Source organism: Aptenodytes forsteri, unplaced genomic scaffold (genome assembly GCF_000699145.1).
Source record: "Aptenodytes forsteri isolate BGI_AS27 unplaced genomic scaffold, ASM69914v1 Scaffold10, whole genome shotgun sequence".
NCBI classification, from domain to species: Eukaryota; Metazoa; Chordata; class Aves; order Sphenisciformes; family Spheniscidae; genus Aptenodytes; species Aptenodytes forsteri.
The window spans coordinates 2,984,911-2,999,646 of record NW_008794117.1 but is presented as its reverse complement, the minus strand read 5'-3'; the positions used below and the strand labels follow the sequence as shown (position 1 = coordinate 2,999,646).

The 14,736-nt window shown below is 39.1% G+C and overlaps 1 protein-coding gene across 1 annotated transcript in view; it reads left to right on the top strand.

Moving 5' to 3' along the window:
- FMN2 (formin 2) overlaps positions 1-14,736 on the top strand; it is a 168,708-nt gene that overhangs the window by 54,842 nt on the left and 99,130 nt on the right. Inside the window, exons 5-6 of the mRNA XM_019471242.1 lie at positions 900-2,542; positions 3,607-3,751. Coding sequence (XP_019326787.1) covers positions 900-2,542; positions 3,607-3,751 — 1,788 coding nt within the window. The remainder of the gene's footprint in view (positions 1-899; positions 2,543-3,606; positions 3,752-14,736) is intronic.

The window sequence follows — 14,736 nt, the reverse complement described above, 5'->3', positions numbered from 1 at the left end:
CATACCCATTACATTTAGTACAGTTTGTTACTGGTATTTATTTAAAAACATAGGAAATACTGTGCTGTTTAAGGTTAATGGGTTCCTCCACTCAGTCTACAGCAGGCAGGATTAGATACTTCAGAGAAAGATATAAAAAAAAGTGGAAACTGTCAAATACAGAATAACCATTCCAGACAGGAAGCTTTTCTAATGTTACTCACTCACAGTCTGCCACTTGGCAAAGGAGTTTCAAATTTTGGGTGGGAGGAAAGTTTTCCCTTAGTTTTGTCTTACTTCTTTTCCTTCCCAAGCATGCTGGCTGGAGAAAAGCATAATTACTCTGTTCTGAGATTAGCTGTTTTCGAAAAGTGCACATTTGTTATGTTCTGCATTCCTAATCTGTATTGTATCATTAAGGTGTATATTGAAACCCAGCGGTCAGTAGTGTGTTGAGTCTGTTATGCACAGTGCATCCCTTTGAAGAAACAGTTAACGTATTTTCAGTTAACAGAATTAAAGTAATGCAGTGCCCTTCCCCTCACCGTGTCTGCATATCCATGTGTATACAAACACTTGCAGTACTTGTGCTCAGTTGTTGGTGGTTTTCTTGGTCAGGGTATGTGGGGAGAGGGAGGGGTTGCTGCTGATTTTTGGTTTTGCTAAATATAACCACAGTCTAAAACATGCTCATACTGATGGAGGTAGTTTCATACTGAAGCAAGTAATTTTCCTAAGCTATCTTCTTCCACTGTAAGATGCAGCTAGCCAAAATGATACCTCTGTTTTTAAAGGCTTGTCATAACTGGCTTATTTCTGAACATCTGGAATACCAATATTTTTGATCTAAATTTAATTTTTTTATGTAGTGATGAATGTTATCTGTTTTGTGCTTATTATATATTTATTTTCTTTCAAAGGATGATTTTGAGGTGAAATCTGAGGAGCGTGCCAGCGTCATCCAACAACTTGAGCAAACTATTGAGGATCTGAGGACCAAAATTGCAGAACTAGAGAAACAGTTCCCTGCTGCAGAGGTACAGACTGCTGGGAGGGAGCAGGAAAATGAGCACATGCACGCAGTCTGCGGGGAACTCAGCAGTGTGACTCTTCAAACAAACGGAGAGGAGACCGTTCCCAGGGCTGTGTCACAAGCAAGATCTGTGCAAACATCACCAACAGAGGATTATTTAACACACACAATGCCTTCAGCTAATGCACTGCCACAGCCACCCCCAACACCGCACTTAGAAGGGGGCAAAAGTGAAGAGCCAACTCAGAAATTGCCAGCTTTAGAACTACAGCCCATGTTTTGTTCTGAAATCTCCTTAATTCTGTCGCCGAAGCTAATCTCGGTGCCACTGGATGCAAGCCAATCAGTACAGAGTACGCCGCAGTCACCTCTTCCAGGACCCAAAGTTAATTTGTCCCTTGCATTTGAAGGAGAGACTGCAATGCCAGCTCCCCATCAGCCTCTAAGTACTGTAGATGTGACTTGTAGTGAACATCCTCTTTCTTTGCGCCCGGAGCCCACATGTAGCATTGCCCCATCACTGCCAGCCACCGAACCGGCTGCTCCCCTGTCTGGAGCACATGGCCCTTCCCTTGCCACTCCCATGTCCATGGCAGGAGAACCACCCCCACCACCCCTGCCCGGCTCAGGACTCCCTCCTTCTGCTGGCTCAGCAGTGCCACACCTGGACCACTTTTTGCCGGGCATGACATCACTCCCTCCTCCTCCTCCACCTTTGCCAAGTGAGGAGATACCTATGCTGCCTCCAGCCCCTCCTCTCCCATGTGCTGGAGTTCCACCACCACCTCTACCACCACCTTTGTCCGGAGCAGGAGTCCCACCCCCTCTGCCCAGTTGGGGCATCCCGCCTACCCCTCCACCACCACCACCTTTACCTGGGACTGGTGTCCCTCCCCCCCCTCCTTCTCTGCCTGGCCTGGGAAAGCCCCCCCCACCCCCAGCACCACCTCTGCCTGGAGCAGGACTGCTACCACCTCCCCCACCTCTTCCCGGAGGGGGCATTCCAGCCTCTCCTCCTCCACCGCCTCTGCCTGGTGCAGGTGTCCCCCCTCCACCCCCTCCACCGCCTCTGCCTGGTGCAGGTGTCCCCCCTCCACCGCCTCTGCCTGGTGCAGGTGTCCCCCCTCCACCGCCTCTGCCTGGTGCAGGTGTCCCCCCTCCACCCCCTCCACCGCCTCTGCCTGGTGCAGGTGTCCCCCCTCCCCCGCCTCTGCCTGGTGCAGGTGTCCCCCCTCCACCGCCTCTGCCTGGTGCAGGTGTCCCTCCACCACCCCCTCCTTTGCCTGGGTTGGGGATGCCACCTCCAGCCCCACCACCTTTGCCTGGAGAAGCGCCACCCCTTCCAGTGCCAGCCCAGGGCAGCACCTACCCAGCAGTCCCACAGGGCTGTGGGTTTCTTCCTCCTCCGTTACCATCTGGTTTATTTGCAATGGGGATGAATCAGGAGAAAGGGAGCAGGAAACATGTGATAGAGCCTTCTCGGCCAATGAAACCTCTTTACTGGACAAGAATTCAGCTCCACAGTAAAAGGTAAGTCGTAGAGTTGTGAAGAGAGTGTTGTTTTCACTTTATGGCTGTCCTGATGGTGTCATATGTTATGAACAAAGCCTATTTACGGCTAGGCAGGTCTTTGAAAGAACCTCAGCACAAACAGGATTTTATCTGTAGTTGGATACGTAAATGGGATGCCCGTTTTATTTAAAGCGCACAAACTCTGACTAACATTTTTTGCACATGAAAGCTCTTTGAGGGTAGTGTTTTCAGCTGTTCTTTGGGGTTACATACCACGCGTTGATCAGAGTTCCGGGGATGACTGTGTGCCACTAGGCGTTCCGTGAGATGGTTTTTAAAATGTCCTATTTGTGCTTCCCCTCAACTTTCAAGCTAGAGTTGGTGTCTCTCTGGAGCAGCTTGCAAGTTTTGGTAGTGTCTTCCCTGTAGATGAATGTATGCTGAACACATTTTATCCTCCTCTTTCCTTCCTCCGGTGACCTAGAAATCCCTTTTTTTCCACCTTGTACACTCAGCAGGCAGATTCAAACTGCAATTTATTTGCATAGCAGCATAAAGCTATTCTGGTAGCCCTTACTTTGATATGACTTTGATATACTTGTTTTTGGTTGTTGATGCTTTTTGTTTATTTGTAGAATATCATTCTTGGTCATGAAAAGAAGTTTCCTTATTAATCTTTTCTTTATGTCTCTGAGTACTGATTGTAAAACCCTTCTGCTGTTATTTAATGATGGATTTCTTCTTTCTTTTCAAGTTCTTGCCACTGTCACACAGGTGGTCTGCAGATAACTGTCTATTTCTACTTCTCTTCGTGTCCATGTCTGTATGTTTTATAGCCTATATACAGCCTATTTATATTCCTATGTATGTAAAGTGGGTGAATATAAATGAGCCTTTTATGTGTGAATAAAGAAGCAAACAAAGACGTATGGGGGAGAATCAACAGTATATCTTATCAAAATGCTGCTAGTAGAAGTTAGGCAACAACTTTTAAATTGCTGTTATTTTATTTTCCTCATTCCTCCATTTATGACCTTATTTAGTTTGACGTTGCCCTACATAGGTCTTTTGCTTAACTTTAGAGATTCTAGTGCTTCACTTGTGTGGGAAAAAATTGAAGAGCCTTCCATAGATTATCATGAGTTTGAAGAACTGTTTTCTAAAACAGCTGTTAAAGAGAGGAAGAAACCCATTTCGGACACCATTACAAAAACAAAGACTAAACAAGTGAGTACTCATTTAATTTCTTATCTTTTCTAGGCTGGTTTTTACAAAAAGGCAGATTTTTGCATGCGGCTGAGATGAATTTTGCCTGGTGGGAAATTGTTACCATATATTGTAGGATGGGTTTCAAGGCTATATGTGTTAAAGAATGAAGATTTTTTTTTTTTTATAAATTACTTTTCAAGTATGTATTTTCTTAAAATCTTTGCTTTATCCACTTAAAAATTAACAAAATTAAAACTAAAATAAATAGGTGCATATATGATGCTTTGAAATTGACTGCACATGTACAATGGGTGGTATATAAATTATTCTAATTAATTTTATAAATTGAATAGAGTTGCATATGAATTACCATGACTTCAGAGAAAAATTATGTTTAAGAATCTAAGTCCTAATGTTACAGCAATCGTAACAGTTCTAAGTTTGTGCTTATATATATGTAGTGAATATGAAGTTTATGCATACAATAAATGACAAGCACAGTTGAGAAGATCCAACATTAATCAAACTGGTTTCTTGAAATGGTGTACATTAAAATAAAGACAGGAAGCATATTTTAAATGTAGAAGTTTAAACCCTGGGGTAAGAGAATTGAATCTGAATATTTACGTGACTAGAGAGCTGTAATCTTCTTGATATCTGTGTGAAAGGCAAATTGTGGTGGTATGGTAATTAATTTGCAGTTAAACTTTCAGGCTATAGAGGAGAATGTTCTTCTGTAGAATCCTAAACAGCAGTTAAAGTTCTTGTTTTATCTCGTCTTCACATTCCTGTACTCAATTCAAGACTAGGCTGTTCTTTTAACATACAGGTTAACGCTATACAAGATTTTTTTCCACACTGGATGTACAGTGAGACTCTTCAGAATCTCCATGCAGTAGATCTTATGTTTGAATATGACCTCCTCACCTACTAGTTCTGGAGATCTTGCCCCCACCGACCCACTTTGTTCAGCAATATAAACATGCAGGCGCTCTTTACCGTGCTGGCAACCTGCTGCAGGCAACAGAACTGGTAACAAAGTTAGGATGATTATCCCAAGGTGTTGGATAGAACCTTTATCTGGATGGATGGGAAGGATAGTTCAGTCACACTTCTGTGGCTGTTCATCACGTACCTGTGTGCTGCACTAGGCTGTGCTAACTGGGATGTGAGGAAAGGTAGCTGCTGCTACCTTGGTGTCCTGCAATAAATCTCCACAGTGCAGGACCTTTGCTTTTCTTCCCTCCTTCTAGAAAAAGCCCTAATGGTTATTCTTAACTAAATTAGTATGATAGCTCTTTAAGTAAAAAAAGGAGTGCAAAGGTATACCTGATGCTTTGCCTATGAACTGTTGGTCCATTCACATTTCATGAGGTTTGGTGATGCAAATCTCTAAGCAGAGTAGAAATGACGACTGTTTAATTCTGTAATGTAAACAGTGGTTAAAGACACAGCAATTGTAAATAAACATTAGATGTGGATTTTAATACTAAGAGTATTTATTTTTCTTGCAATGCCAAAAATTTAGATACGTTGTCAATAAACAAATAAAATGTAGATAAAACTAAATGAAAATGACAGATTGTTCTTAACTTCTTTGAACAGAACAAGTTGTTTATGACAGAAATTTCCACACAGAAGTTTAAGGCAATCTAAGTAGTTGCCTTCATCTAGAATGAACATTCCTGTGGGCCACGTAAATTGACAGAAGAGAATCCCTTGTGTGTTTCTCTTCCTCTGGTGATCAAACGAATGTACTGCTCTCCAAAAGAGAGAGAAATTGCCTAATGGAGAAGTCTGATTTGTTGAACTGTAGTATCTGGGAGGAAAAGATCAACCAAACAGATAATCGCAAGCTTTCGTTAGAACTACACTTAGAGCTATCATTTACTGCAGACGTCAAAGTTAAATGTTCATGTGTGCAAATCTAGTTTGGGCTTTTCGTAGTATTGACATGAGACAACTGAGGTAGAACAGCTTCACAAATATATTCTACGTACGCCCTCTCAGCAGTTTGGAATGCAGGCCTTCATTTTTGAAATTCTCTTCGTTTATACCACAGTAAACACTTGGATAATGAAGTCCATCCATGTTTAGCAGAAGAAACAGTTATTTGGGGAAAGCACGGCTGTAATTCCACAAGTATGTTTTTATAGGAAGTACCAAGTGCTGTTTACGTGGTTACTGACTTACATGGCTTCTATGATAGTTACGGGTGTTGTAAAGATCTTAGAAATGGTGTTTCTATAGTGATTTTTACAGGGACGTGTTATGCAAAGCAGATGTGTTCTGTCACCTGTTGAGCTACGGAGGAGCATTGTACAGAACAGATCCAGGACCCACAAAGCTCACTCTGCGGCTTTCCAGAAACGCTCTAGTCTGGCAATTGGTTTTCCTCCTTGCATTGATGTGCGGGTGTGCTGAGCGGATGTATTGCTTAGATGGATTGGATGTAAAATACTAGCTCCACTGGAAATAGTAGTCAGGAAAAAATGCCCAGATAACTTTCAAATGCATAAAATATTTGGTACTCTATGTAAACATCTGATTTTAATAAAACAATGTTTTTATTGTAAGCTGAAATAAAAATGTATGTGCAGGGGAGGCCACGTGGGGGGGGTGGGTGGAAATTCTAGCTAATCTGAAGAAAGGTTTGATAGTTTTGGGATGTTTTAGTGGGTGAAAGATTAATTATTTTGGAGTACACTGGTACACTGCAGTTCTGCACACAGAGCTATTCATGCTATATGTCACAGAGTATATGCATATGTTTGTGTGTGTTTATAGATATGAATGAAATAATTATTTCTAAATGGTGACCCCTTTTTAAGTGGTAAAATTATCTATATTGTTGTGGGTTGTTTTGGGTTTTTTGAGTTAACAATTGAGTTAATTTCACCCTACCCCAGTATTGGTCTTAATTGTTTTTTCCTTGGTATGATCATCTGCAAATAACTTAATAAAATATAAATCAATAATGCTTTAAAAAAATCAATATTACATCTAGCACTGAATAAAGGCCACATTAAAATCCATTCCAGAACTTCAAAGAAAGAGGAAAAAATGAAGTGTTAATATTTATTTGTGAATGCAGCTGATTTTATTCTTACTGTCTCTCATTTGGTGCTACAGCAAAAGCTGTGATTTATTTTGCTCTGTTAATACAGACATGTCAAATTCTCAGCTGCTGTAAATGTGTGCAGGCTCACTCAATGAGAATGCCTACTAAATCTTCAAAGAAAGTCCTTTATGGGCTATATTATAGGTGGGGCTGCCATTGCTACCTATTAAAGTGGTCTGGCTCTCATTATAAGTCCCTGTTGTTATAACTTTGCCAAAATTTAGCTCTTCAGGCTGCAAGTTTTGTTGGGTTGGGTTTTTCTGTCCCCCCACATTGGGTGTCTGCTTCATTTTGCCAATGTTAAGAAAGAAAACAAAGTCTGGTTTTGCTCATGTCCACATAGTTTCATAGACTTGAAATATGGAAATATTTTATCAGATACATGTCTTGTTAGTTGTGTAAAGCATTTCTTAAATTTTGCCGCTCTACAGGCTATATCTCAGTTCCTGTTGCTCAGGAGAGACTTCAGGTATAATTCTGAAGATTTTTTTCCTAACCTTGTACTGGCAGGTTGGAAAACAGGGGCCAAGAGGAGAGAGGCAAAGGAAGATTAAGATGGGTAACTGGAGAGGGAGTGAAGAACTGAGGAGATCTGACAGGTGGAAATATAAAGCATAATAGGTCTGATTCTGTGTCACCTCTTATTCTGTCTAAAGTAATTTCTCTCTGAAACTTGTTGTGAGCCTGGGGTATTCTTGACCTGGATGTTCCTTTCAGCAAATAGTGGATCTCATCAAACCTATGGTGTTTGACCCAAGCAAAGGGTGAAAACTCGCTCTTGGAGTGTCTTGTTCAGCCGTGCCATGTAGTTATAATATTAGTTTTGGTTACATGGCTGGATAGTATTTTTCATAGGACCCTTTCCATAGCTAGGGTGGATTGTGTGGAATGAGCACAGTTCGTAATTATTACTTAGGAAATGAAGCTGTTACCTGAGTAAAAAATGCTTTTATCGGTTGTTGCAGCACTTAAAAACCATGTATTTAGTGAAGCAGGAAGAAAAAGGGTAGTCTCATGATTAAGGCCACACACTCAAGAATGACAGTAAATACAATATTAAAAATGTGCTTGCATAGAGAACACTGGCCAGCGTGCACTGAATGGATTTAGTGGAAAAATGGTACATAATCAGAAAATCTTGATATCACTGTCAGCATAGTAAGTATACAGAAGGCGCTGAGCTGACTTGCATAGATTGCTTTCCTAACTTTTGAACAGCCATCTTAGAAGCCTTACTGATAATTCTCTAACTGTATTTTTGGAAAGTAATATACCTGTAAATGCAATGAACTTTTCAAGAGCAGACCATGTGTTTATAATCTATCATGTAAACGAAATAAAAATGTTAAAGATATTCTCATATAGAAAGTCCACTATTAATCTATTGACATTAAGATTTAATCTCCCCCTTCCACCCCAGAAAATAAATAATAGGTTACTAAAGTTTCATTCTGTTTCAAAAGCCTAAGATGCAAACAAGATGTATCAATAAAACTGTTTAGTTAATGATTTCAGCATTTTTGAATTTTTAAGTTGAACATCAAGAAGCTGTGGTAATAGAATACCCCTAGAAATAAAATGCCACATAAAATAAGTATAAATTGGTAAATAAGGTAAATGCCATATTGAGTTAACAGATAAAAGTTTATTCATGTTTATTCATTAACAAGGAACAACATAAAGGGAAAAATAATTTTCTGAAAAGGAGGGTTTGTTCCCTCTGCAAACAGTGGAGGCACTGTCTTAAGGGGCTTTCTGTATCCACACTTCTTGATCTATTACCTGTGTCAGTGGTGCAACCATTTGCTGCGGTTTTATGTACTCTCCAGAGATAGTCGGAGTTCTGCTGCCCCCACAGACAGAAATTTTAGGGGATTTGACTGATGCATTGGGATTTTTTATATAAGTAAATAATAATGTCATGAAGTTATTTATGAAATTAAATAATATCTCACTTATTTGGCTTGCAAGAATAATTTCTTTTATGAGATGCTGTATGTATGTGATCTCTGTTTTTACCTCTCATTCTCTTCCTTATATGGCTTATTGCATGTTTTGTTATTACATCATTTGTTTTGTAACTGTATCTACAAAGTTCTCTTTGTTGCAAACACAGTTTTACCTGACTGCATCTATATATCAAATATCTCTACCTGTTCAGGCTTCCCAGGTTGATGTCCTCTATTAACCGCATGCATTTCATTCTTGTTTCCTTCCTGCTTTCTTTTCTTTGGGCCATATATTTGGAAGTTTAAAACAAACATATGAGCTTGGCATCTGACAATCTTGCAAACTTGTCTTGTCACCTAAGAGCTCTGTGTGTTTCTTTATTTTGTCTGTGTATCCTCACTAGCACTGAAAGGTTCTGCTGATGTAACAGCCTGTTTTAGATGCTGCTGCTGCTGCTTACGGATTCTGTATGGGCGAGAAAGGTTACGTTCATTTCTTAACCAGAGGAGCCATGTAGAGTGTCTGACAATGGCCTCATTGTGTTTCTCTATGCTCTGGAAGACCTCTGCAGGGGAATGTCTTAATGAAAGTTTGTTTAAAAAAAGAGAAATATAGGCTTTGGGTTGGAGTGAGTGAGCTGCAGCTGTTCTGTGAGACTGAAAGCTGCATATCTAAAAAGCATAACCCGGATCTTGAATTCCAGCAGAAAGATAGCTGCCACCCTGGGCTGTGTGCTGTTCTTGCTGTACCTGATACTGTCGAGTAGAGGCATCTTAGTTACAGCCATCTTTCTAGGGACGTTGGCGATCTCGCATTTCCATAGCCAGTAGTTCTACACCTTTCAAACACTTTCTTCTCCATCTCTCCATGGTGCTTCTGACTTTCTCAGTGCAAGGGCTCAGTGCAGTGGACACTGTAGCATTGGATGACATCGAGGGAAGAAGAAAGGAAGGAAACATGGATATAGCAATACTCATTTCTTCTCCCATCTCTCTGTCCACATTGATTTTGCTAAGGAGGCAAGAAGCAACACTTTTTAGTACAGTATTTTTAAAATCTGATCAAGAAAACTCAGATTGCTTCAGAATTAAATGTGCAAACGGATTGAATGTGTTTCACCTAGAAATTAGAGTTTAGTACAGTGGTCATGACAATTTAGTAAAAAAATCACTGTCTAACTTAAGTGTGAATGTACTTGTCTGTATTACTATCAGACCCTAACTGACTTACAAGTTAAACAGATTTTTACTGTCAGCATGAAAATCAAGGGTTTAAGATTAAATTATTTTTTATTTGTAGAGAAGTATTGATTTTGCAGATTTTTCCTTATGGCTATATTTTGTTACCTAGTGCTGACTTCAGTACAAACAGAAGAACAAAAAAGTTGTTATATTCATTTGGAGTAGGTAGAGTGAATAACGTTGTGCTTTTGACTGTAACCGTATGTCCCCCTTTAAAAGTGGGAACACTAAAGCTTTTACAGCATGGGGGTTTTGTTTGTTGTTGATACCTCCTACTAGATATCATAGCGGGTTCTCACCTTTCTTTGGGAGTTTTCTGGTTTTGGGTTGGTTTTTTTTTTCAATTCTTTACCCTTTCCTAACACCACCCCCCCGCCTTCTTCCATGTCTGTCTCCCTGATTTGATGTGCTAACTTTTTATAAAATAATTAAGACTCTTAATTTCAACTGTATTTGGGCATGCAATATGTTTTGCAAGAGTTTGCAAAAGATCTGTGTAATTGCATGCCTAATTTGAGTACACAGTGTCAAGATTGTTCATAGCAGTTGGGCTGATAACCTGCAAAAACAACCTGCTGAGTGTATTGCAGACCATGCATGAAAATTCTGGCTTTTATACAGGGTTTCTAGGCAAATTTTAGCTTTTTGGGTTTTATTTTTTTTTAAAGAGTTTATATTGTAGCATCTGAACATGCATTATCATTACTAATACACAGAAACATTTTGACAGTTACAAACATAAGATCTAAAAATATAGAAACTAAATGTTAGGTACCCTGGTCCTTTAGCTGATGAAAGAAGGAATAATTATAATTGTGGTACATAACAATGAGCTAAACTCTCAAAGAGGAGCTTTAGGTATGGAAAAATAAATTCCTTGTGACCTATTTTGAAACTAAAGAATTTGAAATTTGCTATTTATCTCCATCTCCTGCTCCAATTCTTAAAGTTAGAATGTTGTTGTTATTTTTTTATTAAGGGACATTTTACTACTGTTCAGCCTCCTGTTAAGGAACACAATGCTTATCTAACTTACTACTGTATATCTGAATCTAAGCAATCTAAGTATTTTTTTTCATCTAATGTCATAAGTGAGGAATATTAACTGGGGTAGCAATCTCTTAGTAAATGATTACTTCTACAGTAATAGTTTTATGGTATCCATTTCAAACAATACTATTTTAGTGATAAAACATCATAAAAGGGCATAAACTGTTTCTCATCCATATTGTTAAAAGCTTTATTTATGAAAGTACAGTAGGGTAATAGATAAAATGAATGAAAAGTAAATATTATGTCTAATCGTTACCCTCAAGCATAAAGTTACAGCATCCACAAGTGGCAAACATGGCTGCTTGGCTGCACTAATTTGCATAACACGACGACAACTTGCATCTAGAAGTACATGACAAAGAGAATTTTGAAACCTTAGGTATCTCCTTACAGATTATGAGACTCTTCGGTGGGGAAAGTAACCAGTTAGTTTGCAGAGGAGATTCCAGGTTTGATTAGGGTAGGAGACAGAGGTGTGCTCAAAATTACACTTTATAATTGACGTTCTGTGGTAAAAGTTGAGTTCAGTTAAATCATTATGTGCCATCAGCATGGATATGCGGTTAGACAGCCAGGACTAGGTGTTGTTTTTCGGGGTTTGGTTTTCTTTTTTGGTCTCCTATTGTACCAAAATGGCCTCACTACTTGAAGGTAGTCCCTGTTTCCACTCTCACAATTGCCATTACTAGCCAGAAGTCACTTCTGGATTTTCATTTAAAAAAAACAACAAAAAACCCCCAAACAAACAAAAAAACACACACCCATAAAAACCCCCACTCATGAGAGCATAATATTATTCTGTTATATCTGTAAGAAGATAAGGATATGCATGTGAAAGATATGATGGGTCCAGTTCTGTGATTGCCAATTTTACGTTTGGAATACACTTGAATCTGCAGAAAAGATCTATTGTCACAACGCCTGGTGAGGGTGACTGCATTACTGCCCTGATCCTGTCTCTTAACACCTTGTTTGGAACTTTGGGGTTTCTGCATCCTCTCTCCAACAGTTACAAGCTATAGACCATTGTACAGTGGAGTTTCCCGCATGTGACTTTTTGTAACATACAGTAGTTTTTCTTAACCAGTGAGAGCCTTGGGATAATTTTGCCTAATGCTGGCAGTCACAATCAGAACCAGAGAGCAAGAATCATTGCAAAATTCCATGCATTAACTAAATATTATTCTGGGGAAAGGGAATCTTCATATTTTTGCTTCGAGGTTCTCATCAAACATGTGTCTTGCATTACCTTTCACTAAATATCTCTTTGACTGTTTTTGCTTGTGTTAAACAATCAGGAACAAATTTGGCATGTAGTTTGTTTACTACTTAACAATGAGGACCACTCAACAATTAGAAAGTTTGTCCTAGACTTCAGGCTGCAGATAATATCTCTAGCTTCCTTTTTATTTATTTTTTTTTTAAATTTGTTTAAAGCAGAGTTCCAGAATCCAGACTAAAAAGGAGCTGTGTATTGTGTCTGAGGCTTTAGATCTTGTAGAGATTGGATTTATCAAACTTTTGTTGTTCCGCCTTTAAATGGCGTCACTCGTCTGTAGCCTGTAGGCCCAGACTATGCAGCTGATTTATTTTATTGTTTTATTTTTTAAATGTGGGAATTGCTTTAGGCATTTATGCTAATATTCATATTTTCTGAATTAGTGTTGTATTGTTACAGCCATTCTATTGGAGGAAACTATAGTATTCATGCAATTGAAATGGGAATGAAATGCATAATAGAGATTAGTATAAAAGTTGACATAAACCTTAGATTTTAAATAAAGCCAGACAAAACTGGTAGCTGCTACATAACAATGTTTTATCTTGCTGTTCTGCACCCATTCACCTGACAGTCATGCTCTTCGGTACTCTTTCGATGTCTTCGTGGTTCAGAATTTTGGCAGCAAAGACAACCTGTTCTTCATGGGGACAGTGCTTCCCCCCCACCCCCCTCTTATCGCTGGCAAAATGTGGCACTCAGTAAAAAATTGTTCTCCTGTCCATCAGCTCACTTTCGGAAAAAGCAGCTTCTTTTTCCTGGTAACTTTTAGGCCAGGTTCCTTCTAGAGCATAGACTTGAAGGGATTTACTAGGCCACTAAATCTGGTCCTATAGCATTGATGGGAATCATGTCCCCTAACAAATCATGTTCTAGCCTGCATTATAACAACATAGTTAATTTATTTGGTTCTTTTTTCTCTAGTGTTGGTCCCCTTGATGTATTTGTAGACCTGATCTCGGTAGCTCTCTGAGCTTTAGATTGCTGATGGGTGGTAGAAACAGAGATTTCACAATTTGAAGCAAATATAGTAGTATACGGGTGCTGACACCATTAGAAGTGGGAGAGTCCCAAGAACAGGCTCCAGCTCATCCTCGTTCTTTGGCCCTCCAAGAAAGAACAGTGTAGTTCTGCTTCCTTGGGAAAGGTCAAGTTGTGGACCCTTCCTTGGTCCTAGGTACATTCACACCTGAATGCTGTTGTAACATTGTTTTGGGGAAGACCACTTAACAAAGCTATTTTACTCTCTGTTTTCTTCTTTTGTTCTGTTTTACTCCTGGCCAACACAGTAGCCTGCATCAGTTCCATTTCTACTTCATTTTTGCAGAGTATGAGTGACAAGAAATGTACACACTTGCTTCAGATGAGCTCTTGCCACTTTGTGTGACTATTGCTATACCCAAGATCTATTTTATTTTGTAAACCTTTTGTAGCTGCAAAGAAGTAAATAGACAATAGCTTCTTTTTACAACAAGAAAATCTCATATTATTTGTCCCATCTTTATCTCAGTTCCAGGCTTAAATGAGATTTATGTCCCATTTAAAAAACATTTAGAGCGATTATAGCCTATTAGAAGGATAGTGTGGGATATCCCAATTATATTTTTCTGAATTACGTTAGTTTTCCCTTTGAATTCAGAAAATCTATCATGTCCTATTTCAGTCCATTTGACTTCAGTCTTAAATTCCTAATAATATATTACATAGATTAGACAATTGTATAGGAATTTCTTGCTAATTTCTGACAGATGATGTCAATAGCCATGCCTTGAATTTAGGTCTTTAACCTTGTGAACGATAGTTATGACATACTTGGTTTCTAATAAAATTTTCAGTTCATGAGCAGAATGTTGTATTTTCACTTCTCTGTAACTAGCTAGGAATCTATGAGGAAAGGAGGATGAAATACCTTCAAAATCGATGGTTATGAAGGTTTAAGGGGGAAAAAAAAATAATTAATAAAACAATTGGCCAGCCAACGACATCCTCAGAAAACCTATACGGCAAGCACTGTGAGTTTCTCAAGTTTCCTTTCCTAAGCAGTCCCAGTGGCAGACTTCTGGGTCAGGCTTTTACTTCTTCTCTTCAGCTACTGCTCAAACATCAACGAACAAACTTGTGTCTGAAAACTTAAGTAAATCAAATTTGACCACAGGGCAAACATCTTGTGGGTACTTTTATGGTTTTTTTAAGATGTGAATTGGATCATGACATTCTTTGCTCTGGCTAAATTAATTCTACTTTTTCTAATCTCATTTCTACTAATTAATTTCTAAATAATTTTGCCAGTGGGGCTGCAGATGATACAGCACCTTTGTGCTAAAATAGGAACTGTGTTTAAAAAAAACAAAAAACACTA